The 19,731-nt window shown below is 39.8% G+C and overlaps 1 protein-coding gene across 1 annotated transcript; it reads right to left on the bottom strand.

Annotated features, from left to right (window-relative positions):
- Nucleotides 1-16,503: 16,503 nt before the first annotated feature.
- LOC128208610 (uncharacterized) lies at nucleotides 16,504-17,965 on the bottom strand. Its single transcript, XM_052912160.1, has 4 exons — nucleotides 17,847-17,965; nucleotides 17,573-17,739; nucleotides 16,935-17,205; nucleotides 16,504-16,700 (listed from the first exon to the last, which is right to left on the bottom strand). The coding sequence occupies exons 2-4, from the start codon at nucleotides 17,684-17,686 to the stop codon at nucleotides 16,504-16,506; spliced, it is 582 nt and encodes a 193-aa protein (XP_052768120.1). The 5' UTR covers nucleotides 17,687-17,739; nucleotides 17,847-17,965.
- Nucleotides 17,966-19,731: the final 1,766 nt, after the last annotated feature.

Consider the following 19,731-nt stretch of genomic DNA (forward strand, 5'->3'; position numbering starts at 1 on the left):
TTTTCGAAAGTGAGTATTTTTCATTTAAATCTGATACGAATGATCAAATTACTTTTGTACGTGTAGAATATTTATATCGACTGTTCACTTGTATTTATTTATTGCACAGTGTTGTGCAATATAACTGTCTGGGATTCTTACGTAGACATGTATTAACAAGGAAGATAAATGTTTATTGTTTTCAAGCAGACGATATATTTATACATTTTAAATCTTGAATAGACGACAGTATTTTCAGCTAAAAATAAAAAAAAATGCTTCATTAAATGTCTGTTTGTATGCAAGACAAAACGAAGATGAGGTTACATATTTTATTTACAAAATCTATGTATTTTATAGACACAATTCATTCTATATAATATTTCAACAGATTGAGTATGCATGTAAATGTACAGCATTTATATGTTAACATGTTTATAAAACTCATTTAATTTAACAAATCTCCGGTAACTCAACAGACGTTTATTCAAATTTATTAACCCACAAGTTGAACTTTTTCAACTTTCCACGGCTGGTTAGGATCAAAGTTTTTTTTTTTTGTACTTCACTCTCATAAAATGAGTTCCATTGTTATCTTCTTCATGTAAATCTGCCTTATCTCTGCCAGACTTTTAAAATGTCTGCAAACGCATCTGCTACCCCGGCCCCTTTCCGTCTTAAAGTGCGTAATCACACGTACTTGGAGAATGAGTCTATATCAGCAAAATTTACTTGTTGTAACCGATGTTCCATTTTTCAAACTTGACTAAATCTATGAGATGAGACAGAAGTTGCACCACTTTGTACAGTTTCTGGGGTCCTGCAAAACTGCAGCGTATGACGGATCGAAGTAGATAGTCTTTATATAATCCTTCCAAGGAACCATGTCTGCACCCGTCTATCTCATATATGCAAATGAAATTATATGTTGTAAGTTATATGTTATATGTAATCTAAAAAGTCATCTTCAAGGTCCGCCGGGATTCTTTGAACAAATTCTACTCTCGGTAGCACAGTCCTTTTGATTTTTGAATACATCGGCTGCCATCTCGAATAAATCCAAATAATTTTCTACACACTATGCTGAACTCTAGTGCTACGATATTGTAGTAAAACCTTTACATTGTTGTCTTCCCGCATGCTGAAATAAAATAGTGACGTTGTGTAAATATAACTATTCAAATACATTACTTCACTTTAAATTGGCTATCATTATTCAATAGCTGTTGGTCCCGAAATCAGCATCGTTAATGGATGATGGAATGCCATATTCAATGAACTCTCGAGATTATTCTCTGCTGGTGGTGGTGTTATTTGTATTGTCGGTGGTGGTGGTGGTGGTGGTGGTGGTGGTGTTTGTGATGGTGGTGGTGTTTGTATTGTCGGTTGTGGTGGTAGTGGGGTGATGTTTGTGTTGTCGGTGGTAGTGGTGGTCGTGGTTGTGGTAGTAGTGGTGGTGGCGTTTTTGTTGTCGTTGTTGGTTTGTGTGGTGTTTTTGTTGTCGGTGGTGGTTTGTGAGGTGTTTCTGTTGTCGGTGGTGCTGGTACTGGTGGTGTTGAAGACTGAGAATACTATTCACTGCTTTGCGGATACGCTTGAATTGTTTCTCTGTGTTTGCTTTTCTGATGTCTTAACATCTCTCCTCGAAATATATTGATGATATTCTGGACATCGAGTAGAGTACATGTTGCTCTGTCTCCTGCTAGCCCTCAAATGAGTAACAGTAACTTAAAACAGGTTATGTAAACATATTTCTGCAATCAGGTCTAACATGACGTTGCAGACACATACACCAATCAAAATGGTTCGTTATACCACAATTTACCAATTGGTACACCTCTTAATTCACCAGTCAAATTCATCACAGGCAATCCAATCACAAACGCCTTCTTACGGTTCCAAAATACAAAACAAGCTCATTATGCATTATTTGTCTTTTCATTTTCATACTTTAAGGAATAAACATGGATTACCACTACCAAAAATGAGTCAGTTGAAGCAGTATTTGAGAACTGAAGACTATTGGCCTCGCTTCATTTGTAAGACCTGCGAAAAATCATTTACAAGACACATGAGGAAGCACAATGACGAAAACATCATTGCCCAGAGTGTCTTAAAGCATTTATAAGCCGAGATGCACTTAATCACAACTTCCAGCAACAACATATTCAGACAGTAGTGGTCGTATGAAGACCCAATGGCAACAGTGATTATAATGATAGCATCAACCAACAGTGACTCGAAACTTTGGGGCTCATGGAAAAAAGAGAGGCTCATCTGACATTCAGTCAGCAAGCTAATCAAAGCGATACAAAGCCGATGAAAAGGGCAATCAAGGCAGTCATTTTATAATGGAGAATACTAGTGAAAGGAAAATAGAAAAGAAAAGTTCAAAAAGAATGCAAGTTATTTTATTTAAAGGATGTAGAAGTGCGAGACTTAAGAAACAATTTGAAATATCTGAAATTGATAATTGACAGAATAGCAAAAGACGTACACTCAAATGATTTGGTTAGAGTTTCTATAGACAACCGAGAACTGACCTTTCCAATTGTTTTTCATTTTATGCGGAGGTCATATTTGACATAGAGCAAATTCTGTCGAAAATTGAAGTAGTATTACAGTCATATGAACAATTCGTGGTGGAGAAGACCTTTGGTATTGAACTGTTGCATGTGCAAGATGTCACAGGGTCAGGATACAAGATAAAATATTGTGTGGATATTACAAGCATGTTGGAGCGAAATTAAATGTATTAAACAGATTAAAAACAAAGAGAAACTGTGCTGAGCAAGAGCTTTGATAACTGCAATAGCTCGTATTGAAAGTCACCCTCAATGGAATAGCATTCGTCTGGGACGAGATATTCAAATGCATCTGGCCATTAATCTACATGAGAAAACAGTGGTGCCCTAAATGGAATGTGGCATTGATGACGTTGAACGATTTCAAGCATTCCTAGCCGGTTTCTGTCTGGTGAACATTTCGACGTTATCGAGTATGTGTGTTATACATACAGTTGGCAGGCACTTGCGAGACATGTGGTATGAATGAACAATATTTACAGGACCAAATACTTGTACCGTATTCTACAGATATCTTTTTTTTCAGAACAGACTCTCAGGGCAACAGACATTTGCCATAACTTCAAATGATATGACAATAAACCGGTCCTGAATTACCTTCATGAGAATTTCATACTTCCGGAAGGGAAGTCATCACAACAGGATCAAACACCTGTTCAATCGTGCAGAGAACAGACATGTTGTACTTGCAATCCTTGCGAAGTACAACAACTCTGACACTATGACGTGGTATCGTGACCACAAGAATGATCCTTCGATTTTTAACAAGAACTAATGAAATATTGTCGTTCGGATGTAGACATTCTACGCAAATGGAATTGTTCGCTTTTCGTGGAGTTACCTTCAAAGTGGACGGATACTTTTGATCAGACAAGGGGGAGAAATGCGTCTCGCTTTTCATGTTTGTTTGTTTTTTTGGCATGGCTGTCCCAAGTGTTACTCTCAGTCAACAATCAATCCTGTCTCTGAAATGACCATGAAATAGCTGTGTTTAAGAACGGCTGAGAAACAGAAGTATATCGAATTCGAAGAAATTACATACATTTCCATGTGGAAATGAGAAATTAAATGGCAACTGATTGAAAATGAAAACACGAGAAAGTGAATCAAAAAGCTGGACATAGTTACAACTCTGGAACCACGTGACCCATTTTATGGTGGCATGACAGAAGCATTTAAGTTGTTAGAGGAAGCCAGAAAATGTAGAAAAGAAAAGAAAATATTACAATGTAACATCGTTGTATCCCTTTGTAAATGAAGTAAGACAGGCTAAATACCGACAGGGCATCCGGACATTATTACCGACAATTCGGATGACCTTTTTTATCATTGGCTAGTGAAATGTAAGCGTTACCTTCTAAAAGTCGTTTTATACCTGTGTTGCCCGCAAATGCAATAATAAACTGTTGTTCAGTCATTGTCGAACAGGCATTAAAGGGATCGTATGAGCCCTCAGTACTACAGTTCTTACAATTTGATGGAAAAGTAGAAGCACACAGTACTACAGCGCTGTATTATGCAAAGGGAAAGTACGGGCCCTGCACAATGAAAAGGGATAATACGACCCCTCAGAACTATAGTTCCTTACCATGTGAATGGCAGGTACGAGTCCTCAGTAATAAATCTCTGTACGATGGAAAGTGATAGGACGAGCTCTCAGTACTACAGTTCTAACAATGCGAAGGGAAAGTACTATACAGAGGGATAGAACAAGCATTCATTACTTTTGCGCTGTACAGTGTAAAGGGAAAGTACGAACACTCAGTATTACAGTACGGTACAATACAAAGGGAAATACGGGCTCGTACTTTCTTTTTGCATCGTACATTACTGTTGTACTGAGGGCTCGTATTATTCTTTTACATTATACAGCGCTGTAGTGCTGAAGGCCCGTACTTTGTCTTTACATTGTTCATTACTGTAGTACTTAGGGTCCGTACATTCCCTTAACATTGAACAGTACTGTGGTACTGAGGGCTCGTACTTTGCCTTTAAATTGTACATTACTGTAGTACTGAGGGCTCGTACTTTCCCTTTACATTTTACAGTACTGTATTACTGAATACCACTTCTTTCCCTTTACACTGTTCAGCGTTGTAGTACTGAGGGATCGTTCTACCCCTTTACGTTGTACAGTTCTGTAGTTGTGAGGGGTCGTTTTATCCCTTAACATTTTACACCAATGTAGTACTGAGGGCTCGAACTATCTCTTTATATTGCACAGCATTGTAGTACTTGGGACTCGTTCTTTTCCTTTACATTATACAGCACTGTAGTTCTGGGAACTCGTACTATCCTTTACATTGTACAGCGCTGTAGCACTGTGGGTTTGTACTATCCCTTTACATTGTACAGAAATGTAGTACTGAGGGGTCGTTCTATCCCTTCACATTATACAGCACTGTAGTACTGAGGGCTTGTACTATCCCTTTACATTGCACAGCATTGTAGTACGTGGGGCTCGTTCTTTCGCCTTTTCATTATACAGCATTGCAGTACTGCGGTTGCGTACTGCCCCTTGACATTGTACGGTACTGTAGAACGGAGGGCCCGTATTTTGGCTTTACATTGTATAGTACTGTAGTACTTAAGGCTCGTTTATTCTCTTTTGCATTGTGCAGTACTGTAGTATTTGGGGCTCGAACTATCCCTATACATCATACAGCACTGTAGTATTGAGGGTTCGTACTTTCACTTTACGTTGTACAGCACTGTAGTTCTGAGGGTTCGTACTTTCCCTTTTCATTATACAGCACTGTAGTATTTGGGCTCGTACTTTCACTTAACGTTGCACGTCTCGTACTTTTACAGCACTGTAGTTCTGGGGGTTCGTTTTCGTTTTCATTATACAGCACTTTAGTATTTGGGCTCGTACTTTTACTTTGCGTTGTACAGCACTGTAGTTCTGAGGGTTCGTACTTTCCCTTTTCATTATGCAGCACTGTAGTAGTTTGACTAGTACTTTCACTTTACGTTGAACAGCACTGTAGTTCAGTGAGCTCGTACTTTCCCTTTATATTAGGCAGTACTGTAGTACAGAGGACTCGTTCTTTCCCTGTAAATTTATTGATTTGAACAACTGAGGGGTCATACTTTCCTTATACATTGTAGAGTACTTTAATACTGGCGGCTCGTACTGTCCCTTTACAGTGTACAACACTGTAGTACTGTGGGCTCGTATTTTCCCTTTATATTGCACAGCATTGAGGGCTCGTACTAACCCTTTTACAGCATACAGCACTGTGGTACTGTGGGCTCGTATTTTCCATTTACAGTGTACAGTAGTGTAGTTCTGATGGCTCGTACTATCCCTTTACATTGTAAAGCACTGTAGTACAGTGGGCTCGTACTATCCCTTCAAATTGAACGGTACCGCAGTACTGAGGGTTCGTACTTTCCATACACATTATACAGCCCTGTAGTACTGGGGGTTCGTACTATCCCTTTACATTGTACAGCACTGTAGTACTGAGGGCTCGTACTATCCCTTCACATTATAAATCACTGTAGTACTTTGGGATCGTATTGTCCCTTTACATTATACAGCACTGAAGTACTGGGGGCTCGTACTATCCCTTTACATTGTACAGCACTGAAGTACTGGGGGCTCATACTATATCTTTACATTGTACAGAACTGAAGTACTGTGGGTTCATACTATCCCTTTGTATTGTACAGAACTGAAGTACAGGGGCATAGTACTATCCATTTACATCATGCAGCACTGAAGTAATGGGGGCTCGTACTATCCCTTTACATTATACAGCACTGAAGTACTGAGGGCTCGTACTATCCCTTTGCATTTTACAGCAGTGAAGTACTGGGGGCTCGTGCCATCCCTTTGCATTGTACAGCACTGAAGTACTGGGTGCTCGTACTCTCCCTTTGCATTGTACAGCACTGAAGTGCTGGGGGGCTTGTAATATCTCTTTGCATTGTACAGCACTGAAGTACTGGGGGCTCGTACACTCCCTTTGCATTGTACAGCACTGAAGTACTGGGGGCTCGTTCTATTCCTTTACATTATACAGAACTGATGTAATTGGGGTTCGTACTATCCCTTTGCATTGTACAGCACTGAAGTACAGGGGGTTCGTATTATCCCTTTGCATTGTACAGCACTGAAGTACTGGGGGCTCGTACTATCCCTTTGCATTGTACAGCACTGAAGTACTGGGGGCTCGTACTATCCCTTTGCATTGTACAGCACTGAAGTACTGGGGGCTCGTACTATCCCTTTGCATTGTACAGCACTGAAGTACTGGGGGCTCGTACTATCCCTTTGCATTGTACAGCACTGAAGTACAGGGGGTTCGTATTATCCCTTTGCACTGATGTACTGAGGGCTCGTACCATCCCTTTGCATTGTACAGCACTGTAGTACTGGGGGTTCGTACTATCCCTTTGCATTGTACAGCACTGAAGTTCTGGGGGCTCGAACTTTCCATTTGCATTGTACAGCACTGAAGTACTGGGGGCTCGTACTATCCCTTTACATTGTACAGCACTGAAGTTCTGAGGGCTCGTACTATCCCTTTGCATTATACAGCACTGAAGTACTGGGGGCTCGTACTATCCCTTTGCATTATACAGCATTGTAGTACTGAGGGCTCATACTATCCCTTTACATTGTACAGCACTGAAGTACTGAGGGCTCATACTATCCCTTTACATTGTACAGCACTGAAGTACTGGGGTTCGTACTATCCCTTTGCATTGTACAGCACTGAAGTACTGGGGGCTCATACTATCCCTTTACATTGTACAGCACTGAAGTACTGGGGTTCGTACTATCCCTTTACATTATACAGCCCTGTAGTACTGAGGGCTCGTACTATCCCTTTGCATTATACAGCATTGTAGTTCTGAGGGCTCATACTATCCCTTTACATTGTACAGCACTGAAGTACTGAGGGCTCATACTATCCCTTTACATTGTACAGCACTGAAATACTGGGGGCTCGTACTATCCCTTTACATTGTACAGCACTGAAGTACTGGGGGCTCTTACTATCCCTTTACTTTGTACAGCACTGAAGTACTGAGGGCTCGTACTATCCCTTTACATTATACAGCACTGAAGTACTGGGGGCTCATACTATCCCTTTACATTGTACAGCACTGATGTACTGAGGGCTCGTACTATCCCTTTACATTGTACAGCACTGAAATACTGGGGGCTCATACTATCCCTTTGCATTGTACAGCACTGAAATACTGGGGGCTCATACTATCCCTTTACATTATACAGCACTGATGTACTGAGGGCTCGTACTATCCCTTTACATTGTACAGCACTGAAGTACTGGGGGCTCATACTATCCCTTTGCATTGTACAGCACTGAAGTACTGGGGGCTCATACTATCCCTTTGCATTGTACAGCACTGAAATACTGGGGGCTCGTACTATCCCTTTACATTGTACAGCACTGAAGTACTGGGGGCTCTTACTATCCCTTTACATTGTACAGCACTGAAGTACTGGGGGCTCGTACTATCCCTTTACATTGTACAGCACTGAAGTACTGGGGGCTCGTACTATCCCTTTACATTGTACAGCACTGAAGTACTGGGGGCTCATACTATCCCTTTACATTGTACAGCACTGAAATACTGGGGGCTCGTACTATCCCTTTACATTGTACAGCACTGAAGTACTGGGGGCTCTTACTATCCCTTTACTTTGTACAGCACTGAAGTACTGAGGGCTCGTACTATCCCTTTGCATTATACAGCACTGAAGTACTGGGGGCTCATACTATCCCTTTACATTGTACAGCACTGATGTACTGAGGGCTCGTACCATCCCTTTACATTGTACAGCACTGAAATACTGGGGGCTCATACTATCCCTTTATATTGTACAGCCCTGTAGTACTGGGGGTTCGTACTATCCCTTTGCATTGTACAGCACTGAAGTACTGGGGGCTCATACTATTCCTTTACATTGTACAGCACTGAAATACTGGGGGCTCGTACTATCCCTTTACATTGTACAGCACTGAAGTACTGGGGGCTCTTACTATCCCTTTACTTTGTACAGCACTGAAGTACTGAGGGCTCGTACTATCCCTTTGCATTATACAGCACTGAAGTACTGGGGGCTCATACTATCCCTTTACATTGTACAGCACTGATGTACTGAGGGCTCGTACCATCCCTTTACATTGTACAGTACTGAAGTACTGGGGGCTCATACTATCCCTTTATATTGTACAGCCCTGTAGTACTGGGGGTTCGTACTATCCCTTTGCATTGTACAGCACTGAAGTACTGGGGGCTCATACTATTCCTTTACATTGTACAGCCCTGTAGTACTGGGGGTTCGTACTATCCCTTTGCATTGTACAGCACTGAAGTACTGGGGGCTCATACTATCCCTTTGCATTGTACATCACTGAAGTACTGGGGCTTCGTACTATCCCTTTACATTGTGCAGCTCTGTAGTACTGAAGGCTTGTACTTTCCCTTTTACTTTATACAGCCCTGTAGTACTGAACGCTCGTATTTTTCATTTCATATACAGCACTGTATCACACCATCGCTGTTATGTCGAATTATTAAATCGAATAATTATTAAGTCTACTGATATTTGTTTCAGTTTAGTATTGAGAAAGGTGTGTGTGTCTGTTTGGTGGGGGGATTTAAGGCCCCACACGTCATATTCGCCCTTGATCATACATGTCAGCGGCGTAGCAAGCCCTATATTCAAGTGGATTTATAACTTGTGTTTGGCATGCTCTTTCGGAATTTTTTAATCCATGGTGCAGTCTGGTGCATTCTGGAGGTTCTGAGGTGCTTTATTTAGTACTGAAAAATGAACTGTTTTAGGATCCTGTACTAGTCAAGTACGCATACTGCAACTTTGGCTGACTTTTTGTCAGAATCATTTGGATTCAGCCGGGTACTCGCGTAAAGGCAGCTACGCGCCTGTATGCATTCACTGTGTACCATAGTGATGCTAGATAATCGTTTAAAAGCGCTATTTTTAGTAATTCAAAATAACAGCGCTCTATGACATCGGTAAACAACGTCCCACGCGCTTTTTGGTATAATTGTACAAACGTTCGTTTTAACGTCATTTTTTCCTCAAATTGATAAATCTAGATATGCAAGAAAAAATATCAATCATGATCTTTTCCGGTCCGGATCGAAAAATCCGACCCTCGTGGCCGGTAACTCGACAAACCTCGTTACTGGCTTACGCACGTGCCCTCGGTCGGATTTTTCGATCCGTACCGGAAACACATGATAGATACTTATATACATGTTAATCATAGTTGACATAATGCAGAAAATAAATTGAAACAATAAGGTAACGTACTACTATCCGTTTTACATCATACAGCGCTGTATTACTGAGAGCTCGTACTTTCACTTTACATTGTACAGCGCTGTAGTTTTGTGCGCTCGTACTTTCACTTTACATTGTACAGCGCTGTAGTTCTATTGCCTCTTACTCTCACTTTACATTGTACAGCGCTGTAGTTCTATGGGCTCGTACTCTCACTTTACATTGTACAGCGCTGTAGTTCTGTGGGCTCGTACTCTCACTTTACATTGTACAGCGCTGTAGTTCTGTGGGCTCGTACTCTCACTTTACATTGTACAGCGCTCTTGTTCTATGGGCTCGTACTTTCACTTTACATTGTACAGCGCTGTAGTTCTATGGGCTCGTATTTTCACTTTACATTGTACAGCGCTGTAGTTCTATGGGCTCGTACTCTCACTTTACAATGTACAGCGCTGTAGTTATATGGGCTCGTAGTTTCACTTTACATTGTACAGCGATGTAGTTTTATGGGCTCGTACTTTCACTTTACATTGTACAGCGCTATAGTTATATGGGCTCGTACTTTCACTTAACATTGTACAGCGCTGTAGTTCTATGGGCTCGTACTTTCACTTTAAATTGTACAGCGCTGTAGTTCTGTGGGCTCGTACTCTCACTTTACATTGTACAGCGCTGTAGTTATATGGGCTCTTACTTTCACTTTACATTGTACAGCGCTGTAGTTCTATGGGCTCGTACTTTCACTTTACATTGTACAGCGCTGTAGTTCTATGGGCTCGTACTTTCACTTTACATTGTACAGCGCTGTAGTTCTGTGGGCTCGTACTTTCACTTTACCTTGTACAGCGCTGTAGTTCTGTGGGCTCGTACTCTCACTTTACATTGTACAGCGCTCTTGTTCTATGGGCTCGTACTTTCACTTTACATTGTACAGCGCTGTAGTTCTATGGGCTCGTATTTTCACTTTACATTGTACAGCGCTGTAGTTCTATGGGCTCGTACTCTCACTTTACATTGTACAGCGATGTAGTTCTGTGGGCTCGTAGTTTCACTTTACATTGTACAGCGCTGTAGTTTTATGGGCTCGTACTTTCACTTTACATTGTACAGCGCTGTAGTTCTATGGGCTCGTACTTTCACTTTACATTGAACAGCGCTGTAGTTCTATGGGCTCGTAGTTTCACTTTACATTGTACAGCGCTGTAGTTCTATGGGTTCGTAGTTTCACTTTACATTGTACAGCGCTGTAGTTCTGTGGGCTCGTACTTTCACTTTACATTGTACAGCGCTGTAGTTCTGTGGGCTCGTACTTTCACTTTACATTGTACAGCACTGTAGTTCTGTGGGCTCGTATTACCCCTTGCCATTGAACCTTGTACAACACTCTAGTACTGAATGCTCGTACTTTCCCTTTACATTGTACAGTACTGTGGTACTGGAAGTTTTTACTTGATATACATTGTACAGTACTGTGGTACTGGAGGTTCTTACTTGGTATATATTGTATAGTACACGGGTACTGGAGGTTTTTACTTGATATACATTGTACAGTACTGTGGTACTGGAGGTTCTTAGTTGATATACATTGTACAGTACTGTGGTACTGGAGAATCTTACTTGATATTCATTGTACAGTATTGAGGTACTGGAGGTTCTTACTTGATAAACATTGTACAGTACTGTGGTACTGGAGGTTCTTACTTGATATACATTTTACAGTACTGTGGTACTGGAGGTTCTTACTTGATATACATTATACAGTACTGTGGTACTGGAGGTTCTTACTTGATATACATTATACAGTACTGTGGTACTGGAGGTTCTTACTTGATATACATTGTACAGTATTGTGGTACTGGAGGTTCTTACTTGATATACATTGTACAGTACTGTGGTACTGGAGGTTCTTACTTGATATACATTTTACAGTACTGTGGTACTTGAGGTTCTTACTTGATATACATTGTACAGTACTGTGGTACTGGAGGTTCTTACTTGATATACATTTTACAGTACTGTGGTACTTGAGGTTCTTACTTGATATACATTGTACAGTATTGTGGTACTTGAGGTTCTTACTTGATATACATTTTACAGTACTGTGGTACTTGAGGTTCTTACTTGATATACATTTTACAGTACTAAGGTACTTGAGGTTCTTACTTGATATACATTGTACAGTACTAAGGTACTGGAGGTTCTTACTTGATATACATTGTACAGTACTGTGGTACTGGAGGTTCTTACTTGGTATACATTGTACAGTACTGTGGTACTGGAGGTTCTTACTTGATATACATTATACAGTAATGAGGTACTGGAGGTTCTTACTTGATATACATTGTACAGTACTGTGGTACTGGAGGTTCTTACTTGATATACATTGTACAGTACTGTGGTACTGGAGGTTCTTACTTGATATACATTGTACAGTACTGTGGTACTGGAGGTTCTTACTTGATATACATTGTACAGTACTGTGGTACTGGAGGTTCTTACTTGATATACATTGTACAGTACTGTGGTACTGGAGGTTCTTACTTGATATACATTGTACAGTACTGTGGTACTGGAGGTTCTTACTTGATATACATTGTACAGTACTGTGGTACTGGAGGTTCTTACTTGATATACATTGTACAGTATTGTGGTACTGGAGGTTCTTACTTGATATACATTGTACAGTATTGAGGCACTGGAAGTTCTTGCTTGATATACATTGTACTGTACTGTGGTACTGGAGGTTCTTACTTGATATACATTGTACGGTACTGTGGTACTGGAGGTTCTTACTTGATATACATTGTACGGTACTGTGGTACTGGAGGTTCTTACTTGATATACATTGTACAGTACTGTGGTACTGGAGGTTCTTACTTGATATACATTGTACAGTACTGTGGTACTGGAGGTTCTTACTTGATATACATTGTACAGTACTGTGGTACTTGAGGTTCTTACTTGATATACATTGTACAGTACTGTGGTACTTGAGGTTCTTACTTGATATACATTGTACAGTACTGTGGTACTTGAGGTTCTTGCTTGATATACATTGTACAGTATTGTGGTACTGGAGGTTCTTGCTTGATATACATTTTACAGTACTGTGGTACTGGAGGTTCTTACTTGATATACATTTTACAGTACTGTGGTACTGGAGGTTCTTACTTGATATACATTGTACAGTATTGTGGTACTGGAGGTTCTTACTTGATATACATTGTACAGTACTGTGGTACTGGAGGTTCTTACTTGATATACATTGTACAGTATTGTGGTACTTGAGGTTCTTACTTGATATACATTGTACAGTATTGTGGTACTGGAGGTTCTTACTTGATATACATTGTACAGTACTGTGGTACTGGAGGTTCTAACTTGATATACATTGTACAGTATTGTGGTACTGGAGGTTCTTACTTGATATACATTGTACAGTAGTGTGGTACTGGAGGTTCTTACTTGATATACATTGTACAGTAGTGTGGTACTGGAGGTTCTTACTTGATATACATTGTACAGTATTGTGGTACTGGAGGTTCTTACTTGATATACATTGTACAGTAGTGTGGTACTGGAGGTTCTTACTTGATATACATTGTACAGTACTGTGGTACTGGAGGTTCTTACTTGATATACATTGTACAGTATTGTGGTACTGGAGGTTCTTACTTGATATACATTGTACAGTACTGTGGTACTGGAGGTTCTTACTTGATATACATTGTACAGTACTGAGGTACTGGAGGTTCTTACTTGATATACATTGTACAGTACTGTGGTACTGGAGGTTCTTACTTGATATACATTGTACAGTACTGTGGTACTGGAGGTTCTTACTTGATATACATTGTACAGTACTGTGGTACTGGAGGTTCTTACTTGATATACATTGTACAGTACTGTGGTACTGGAGGTTCTTACTTGATATACATTGTACAGTATTGTGGTACTGGAGGTTCTTACTTGATATACATTTTACAGTATTGTGGTACTGGAGGTTCTTACTTGATAGACATTGTACAGTATTGTGGTACTGGAGGTTCTTACTTGATATACATTATACAGTACTGTGGTACTGGAGGTTCTTACTTGATATACATTGTACAGTATTGTGGTACTGGAGGTTCTTACTTGATATACATTGTACAGTACTGTGGTACTGGAGGTTCTTACTTGATATACATTATACAGTACTGTGGTACTGGAGGTTCTTACTTGATATACATTGTACAGTACTGTGGTACTGGAGGTTCTTACTTGATATACATTGTACAGTATTGTGGTACTGGAGGTTCTTACTTGATATACATTATACAGTACTGAGGTACTGTAGGTTCTTACTTGATATACATTGTACAGTATTGAGGTACTGGAGGTTCTTACTTGATATACATTGTACAGTATTGAGGTACTGGAGGTTCTTACTTGATATACATTTTACAGTACTGTGGTACTGGAGGTTCTTACTTGATATACATTGTACTGTACTGTGGTACTGGAGGTTCTTACTTGATATACATTGTACAGTATTGAGGTACTGGAGGTTCTTACTTGATATACATTGTACGGTACTGTGGTACTGGAGGTTCTTACTTGATATACATTGTACAGTACTGTGGTACTGGAGGTTCTTACTTGATATACATTGTACGGTACTGTGGTACTGGAGGTTCTTACTTGATATACATTGTACAGTACTGTGGTACTGGAGGTTCTTACTTGATATACATTGTACGGTACTGTGGTACTGGAGGTTCTTACTTGATATACATTGTACGGTACTGAGGTACTGGAGGTTCTTACTTGATATACATTGTACAGTACTGTGGTACTGGAGGTTCTTACTTGATATACATTGTACAGTATTGAGGTACTGGAGGTTCTTACTTGATATACATTGTACAGTACTGTGGCACTGTATATGTCTGAATGAAATGACATGCTGCTTGCTCCAAAAAAGATTTTTAAAGGCAAACTGACAGACGAACTAAACGGAGAGCTGAACGTGTGGCACACTGTTTGGATTTGGCTAGATATATTACATTAAGTGAGCATGTGAGGTGAATACCTGCGTCGTATAAAACTCGTTTACGTTTTATTTGTTCAGACGTCGAAAACAATATTACGAACTCTATTGATAGTATTTATCTAAAAAAAAAATATAACAGAAAATGTTATATTTTATTGAAGCCTGAATGTTGATATTTTTGGAGATACAAGATGATATCTGCCAGTTAGTTTTTGATAATAAACGTTTAAAGATGCACTCTTACTCCCAAATAAGATTTGCAACAATTTATTATAATGTTTCAAAATTCCAAAAGAGGATGAATAAATGTCGGAAACAATTATTCTTATGAGGGATACCGAGTTTTATTTGATAGAAATGAGCATTAAACACAGTATTTCTACCTTATGAGGCCCAAATATTGATAGGCCCAAGGCCGGCCCATTAATTTGAGTTCTAAAAATATCATTAACATTAACAATAACAAGTTTCATTTTACAATTTATTTGAATATATAAGGTAAAAATGGGACTTACCTGTGATATATGATATAATCAATATCCTCGATTACTTTGAAACACAGATGGGGTAGCACAAACTTTACAGACATGAAAACATCTAATTGCATTACCCCACCCGTTGACATGGCTACCAGACAAATCGGTCCCTTACCAAATCGGCCCCTAGCTCAAACGGTTACCTTTTCGGCCCCTTACCAAATCGTCCCCATCCCGTAGACGTTTCGGCCCCTGATTACCGAGAATTTTCGGCCCTTTTTTAATTTTATTTTTTTATTTCTAAATATAAGTAGAAAACATGTAATTTTTTTTATTTTAATAGACAAAGCTATATACATGCATATATAGGTATAAATAAAAATAGATTTAAAGAAAATATCTGTACACTTGAAAACATGTAAAGATTTATTCACGAAATATTTTTATAAAACGAAATAGAGTTGAAGAAGAAATGTTTAAGCTTAATTTTTTTTAAATAATCTTTAAATATTATACATAACTATGTTGGTAATATTATGTATAATGAAATGTCCATTGTCTAACATCAGTCTTGACCAAACACCTATCGCCCGCCGTAGATGGCACCAACATTTTTCAGGAACTCCTCGCAGGTGACCTCATGCGAATCGTATGGGTCCACCTCATCCATGATCCTGGCGCCGATGTCTCTGTAACGCTCTCGACGCTGACGGCCAAGGGCTGCCTCCGACACCAGTTGATGTGTTACCTTCACCATCTTGGATTCCCTCAGCAGCAGTTTCAGAAAAAACGTTAAACAGCAGGGTTGACCGACCGGCAGAAAAGTTCAAACGGCGATGCCAGCCTGAATTAAAATAGTCATAACACAATTAAAACTAAAACATACATGATTTTCTAGTTTTAGTGAATGCTTTTACCGGAAATGATACGGGGAATATAATAAATAAATATTTACAACAGTTTTGTATTTACCTTCGGTGTCATTGTTGGTTCGTATCGTCTGTCGGTAGACAGACCACTCAGTGGTGCTCCAGAGGGAGCTCTCCATCCACTGATCTTCAACGTACGTGAAGAGTTCTTTCATCTGGTTCGAACTCGCCTCTGCCCGGTCTTTAAGCTTGATGAAGGCGGGCTCTATGTGTTGTAGGACAGTCCTGGAAGGAATGGAAGCGCCAACAGCTTCCTGATGAGCTGGAGGGCTCCCTCTCTCCGCTCATAAGTTGCCTTTAGCCCCAGGTGTTGGACGTGGCGCAGAACGGACTGGCACCAATGAAATGCACATCCCTTTAGCTGGGTACCCGGAAAAACGGAGCGGAGGGCCTGCCATAGACCTGAAAGGAAACATTGTATGATCAATCTAATTTTTTAAATAGTTTATATTGAGATATTCAATTTTACCATGATGAATTGTTATTTTTGTCATTTTGCTATATCCTTACCTGCTTCAAAATCACGTTCCATGGTCAAAACCTCCCCGTTTTGGTCAAAACGTATATTTTATTATATTTTGTTATTAATAATAATAATAATATTTACATAGATACATATTTTAAAATGGTATTTACTTACAGCTACATAATGCTGCTTCCTGCGCTTCGACATTAGCACGTATAGCAGTGGAACCTGCTTCACCGACTCCCCTTGCTGCAGGAAGGCGTGCACGGACCAAAGTTGTGTTAATGGTCTGTTGACTTCCCTGAAGGTGCCGTCAAGGTACCATCGTCGCGCCTGTCCCAGAAACTTCAGTTGACTAGGGGTGGAGAACATCAGATGACGTTCGTCGCCGACCCTCACATCACCGATGAAAAAAGACTCCAGCAGGTAGTCCGTGTCGACCTGTAACGATAATACAATTATGTTTACATTCTGTTCATGTATTCATCAAAATATATTGACTTGTTATATACCTTATATACATCCTGCGGGTAGTCAGTGTCGACCTGTAACGCTATCACAATTATGTTTATATAAATATCAAAATATATTGACTTGTTGTATACCTCAAAGTCAAGAGACGTGGGATCTTTCGGGCGGACTTTCTGGCGCGATCGGTTGACCCGTCTCATCAAGTTAGAGGGACACGGTATGTTGAATTCACCGTCCTTGAAAACGCCTGAAAAACATTTCAGTTTCAAAATAGAAATCGCCTCACATATTTATGCGTTATTTGAAATAGAATATTGCTTTTTATACTTTCACTTACATCTCTGGTTAGTAAGACCCGCTTCCTTATGAGTGGGTCAGCCGGGTGACAGTGCTCCTTAGCGCCCCTTGAAAAAACCTCACCCCGCTGATTAACCGACGCATAGCAAGACATGTCTTTTCGCCTGATGCTGCATCTCTACTGCCTGCTGGAATCGGTCTCTCTCTCTGAAATATGAAAAAGGAATGTCTGCACGCACTTATATTACCTCCTTATTTCTGAGCTTTTCTATAATACAAATGCTATATTCGCCTGCAATATCCTATGAACATACCTTGACACAGTACGAAAACCCACCCGATGACACCAGCTTCTGTCGCTTCCGGTTGGAACCCTCTTCGACGACCTCGTACTCTACCTCTGCCTCGTCAACGACGCTGCACGACAGCATCGGCTCTCTTATCGACCTACATTGTAAGTAATTGAGGTGGAATGTAAGTACAAGATTAATGTTGCATAACAAATGTTTAACAGCCATTCATTCTGATACAATGATATAGAAGTGTTCATGTGTCTTAACTTAAATTTACCTTTCATGGATTACAGTTGTGTCAACAGGTCCATCTCTGGTTACATCGAATAGCTGCTCGCGACTGTCGTTGAGGCTGGGGCCTACGATGTAGGTTGCATCTAGAGCGGATACTTTATTTGAAGTTTCATCAAGGAACGATTCCGCTGTGGCGAACTGCGAAACATCTGATCAGAAGTGGTTGATTCGGTGCGATTCGGTGTCGATGCAGAACTGCCGGTGCTGAAGTCAAGTGCGAACGTCACACTGAGATACTTACATCAATAGGTACCAAACCGTCCCTCGTAACATTACAGGGCTTGCAGACGAACTGTACTGTGGTTAACGCTTTCCTGGCTTTGAAGTAATCTTCTCTGGAGATGCCTTTTGAGATGGATATTGATGGATAATGATTTATGAACAGAAGAGAACTAATATACAGTACATAAGTTAAACATTTTATGAAATTCAGTAATTTATATTCAAATCAGGTAAGGATGAAAAAAACTATTATTAATCTTATATTGAAAACGTATGCATAAACCATACTGGCTTAAAAGGTGTTTTTAGACAGACGGTCTTATGGCGAAATGTCACATTCCACAGAGGTATCAGGCGTTGGAATTGTGACACTTTGTGTTTACAAGCTTACAAATACGTCTACAAGGTTTGTTCCGACTTTCCCAACCGCTAATTCTCACACTTACAGAATAATACCAATCATCTCTTCGCACCACAAACAGAAAATTATTTCACTCTTTTATTACGGATATATTGTTTTACTCTTTTTAAAATGCAAATTTGTTGTAGAATATCTGTAGAACTATCAAGTTGTCACTTGTTTGCAATTCATATCTATAAAACAAACATTATTCAGGTAAAATATGAAAAGGTAATGATTTCGGTGTTATATATACTGCAAGGTTCATGCTGCGTGGTACATACAACACAAAAGGAACAAGAATATGTACATCGCGTATGTCCTAAGGATCTACAGAATTATGTCTACACACTACCGTTTATGATACAATAAACATAACAAAGAAACATAGCAAAAAATTTATACTAGGGAATCACAAGTCAGACACGCGTGTAATCAGGAATTATAGCAAAATAAAAACCACGAAAGCCAGCCCAGTCCAGTGTCAATGACAACAGCTTTGATATACCTTTGGCGGTACGTGCATTTTAATCTAAATTACATGAGTTATGGGAGTACTCGGCGGTAAAGATAGCCATACCTGGAAAGTGTTATACATTTCTATATTTTTTTTGTGTCTATAAAACATATTACTTGCACCTACCTGTATCGCAGACTCGATGCTGCCAACGGTCACATACATCGCAGGTGATGGCATGTGGCAGCGGCCTCACAACCTTATCACACTCAATACACAAATCAGAAATTACAATTTTTAAAAAATAAAATAAAATTAAGGGGCCGAAATTTCTCTGTTGAAAATCACTAAGGGGTCGAAACGTCTCGAGTCATTTTAATTAAGGGGACGAAATGGCAAGGCCGAAACGTCTTAGGGGCCGATTTTGTATTAGGCCGATTTGGTAAGGGGCCGATTTGTCTTGTTCCCGTTGACATTAACGGTAGTTTCACAGAAGTTACACTATTTTCCTATATGTTTTCCTATACGTTTAC

This window comes from Mya arenaria, chromosome 11 (assembly GCF_026914265.1).
Source record: "Mya arenaria isolate MELC-2E11 chromosome 11, ASM2691426v1".
Lineage (NCBI taxonomy): Eukaryota > Metazoa > Mollusca > Bivalvia > Myida > Myidae > Mya > Mya arenaria.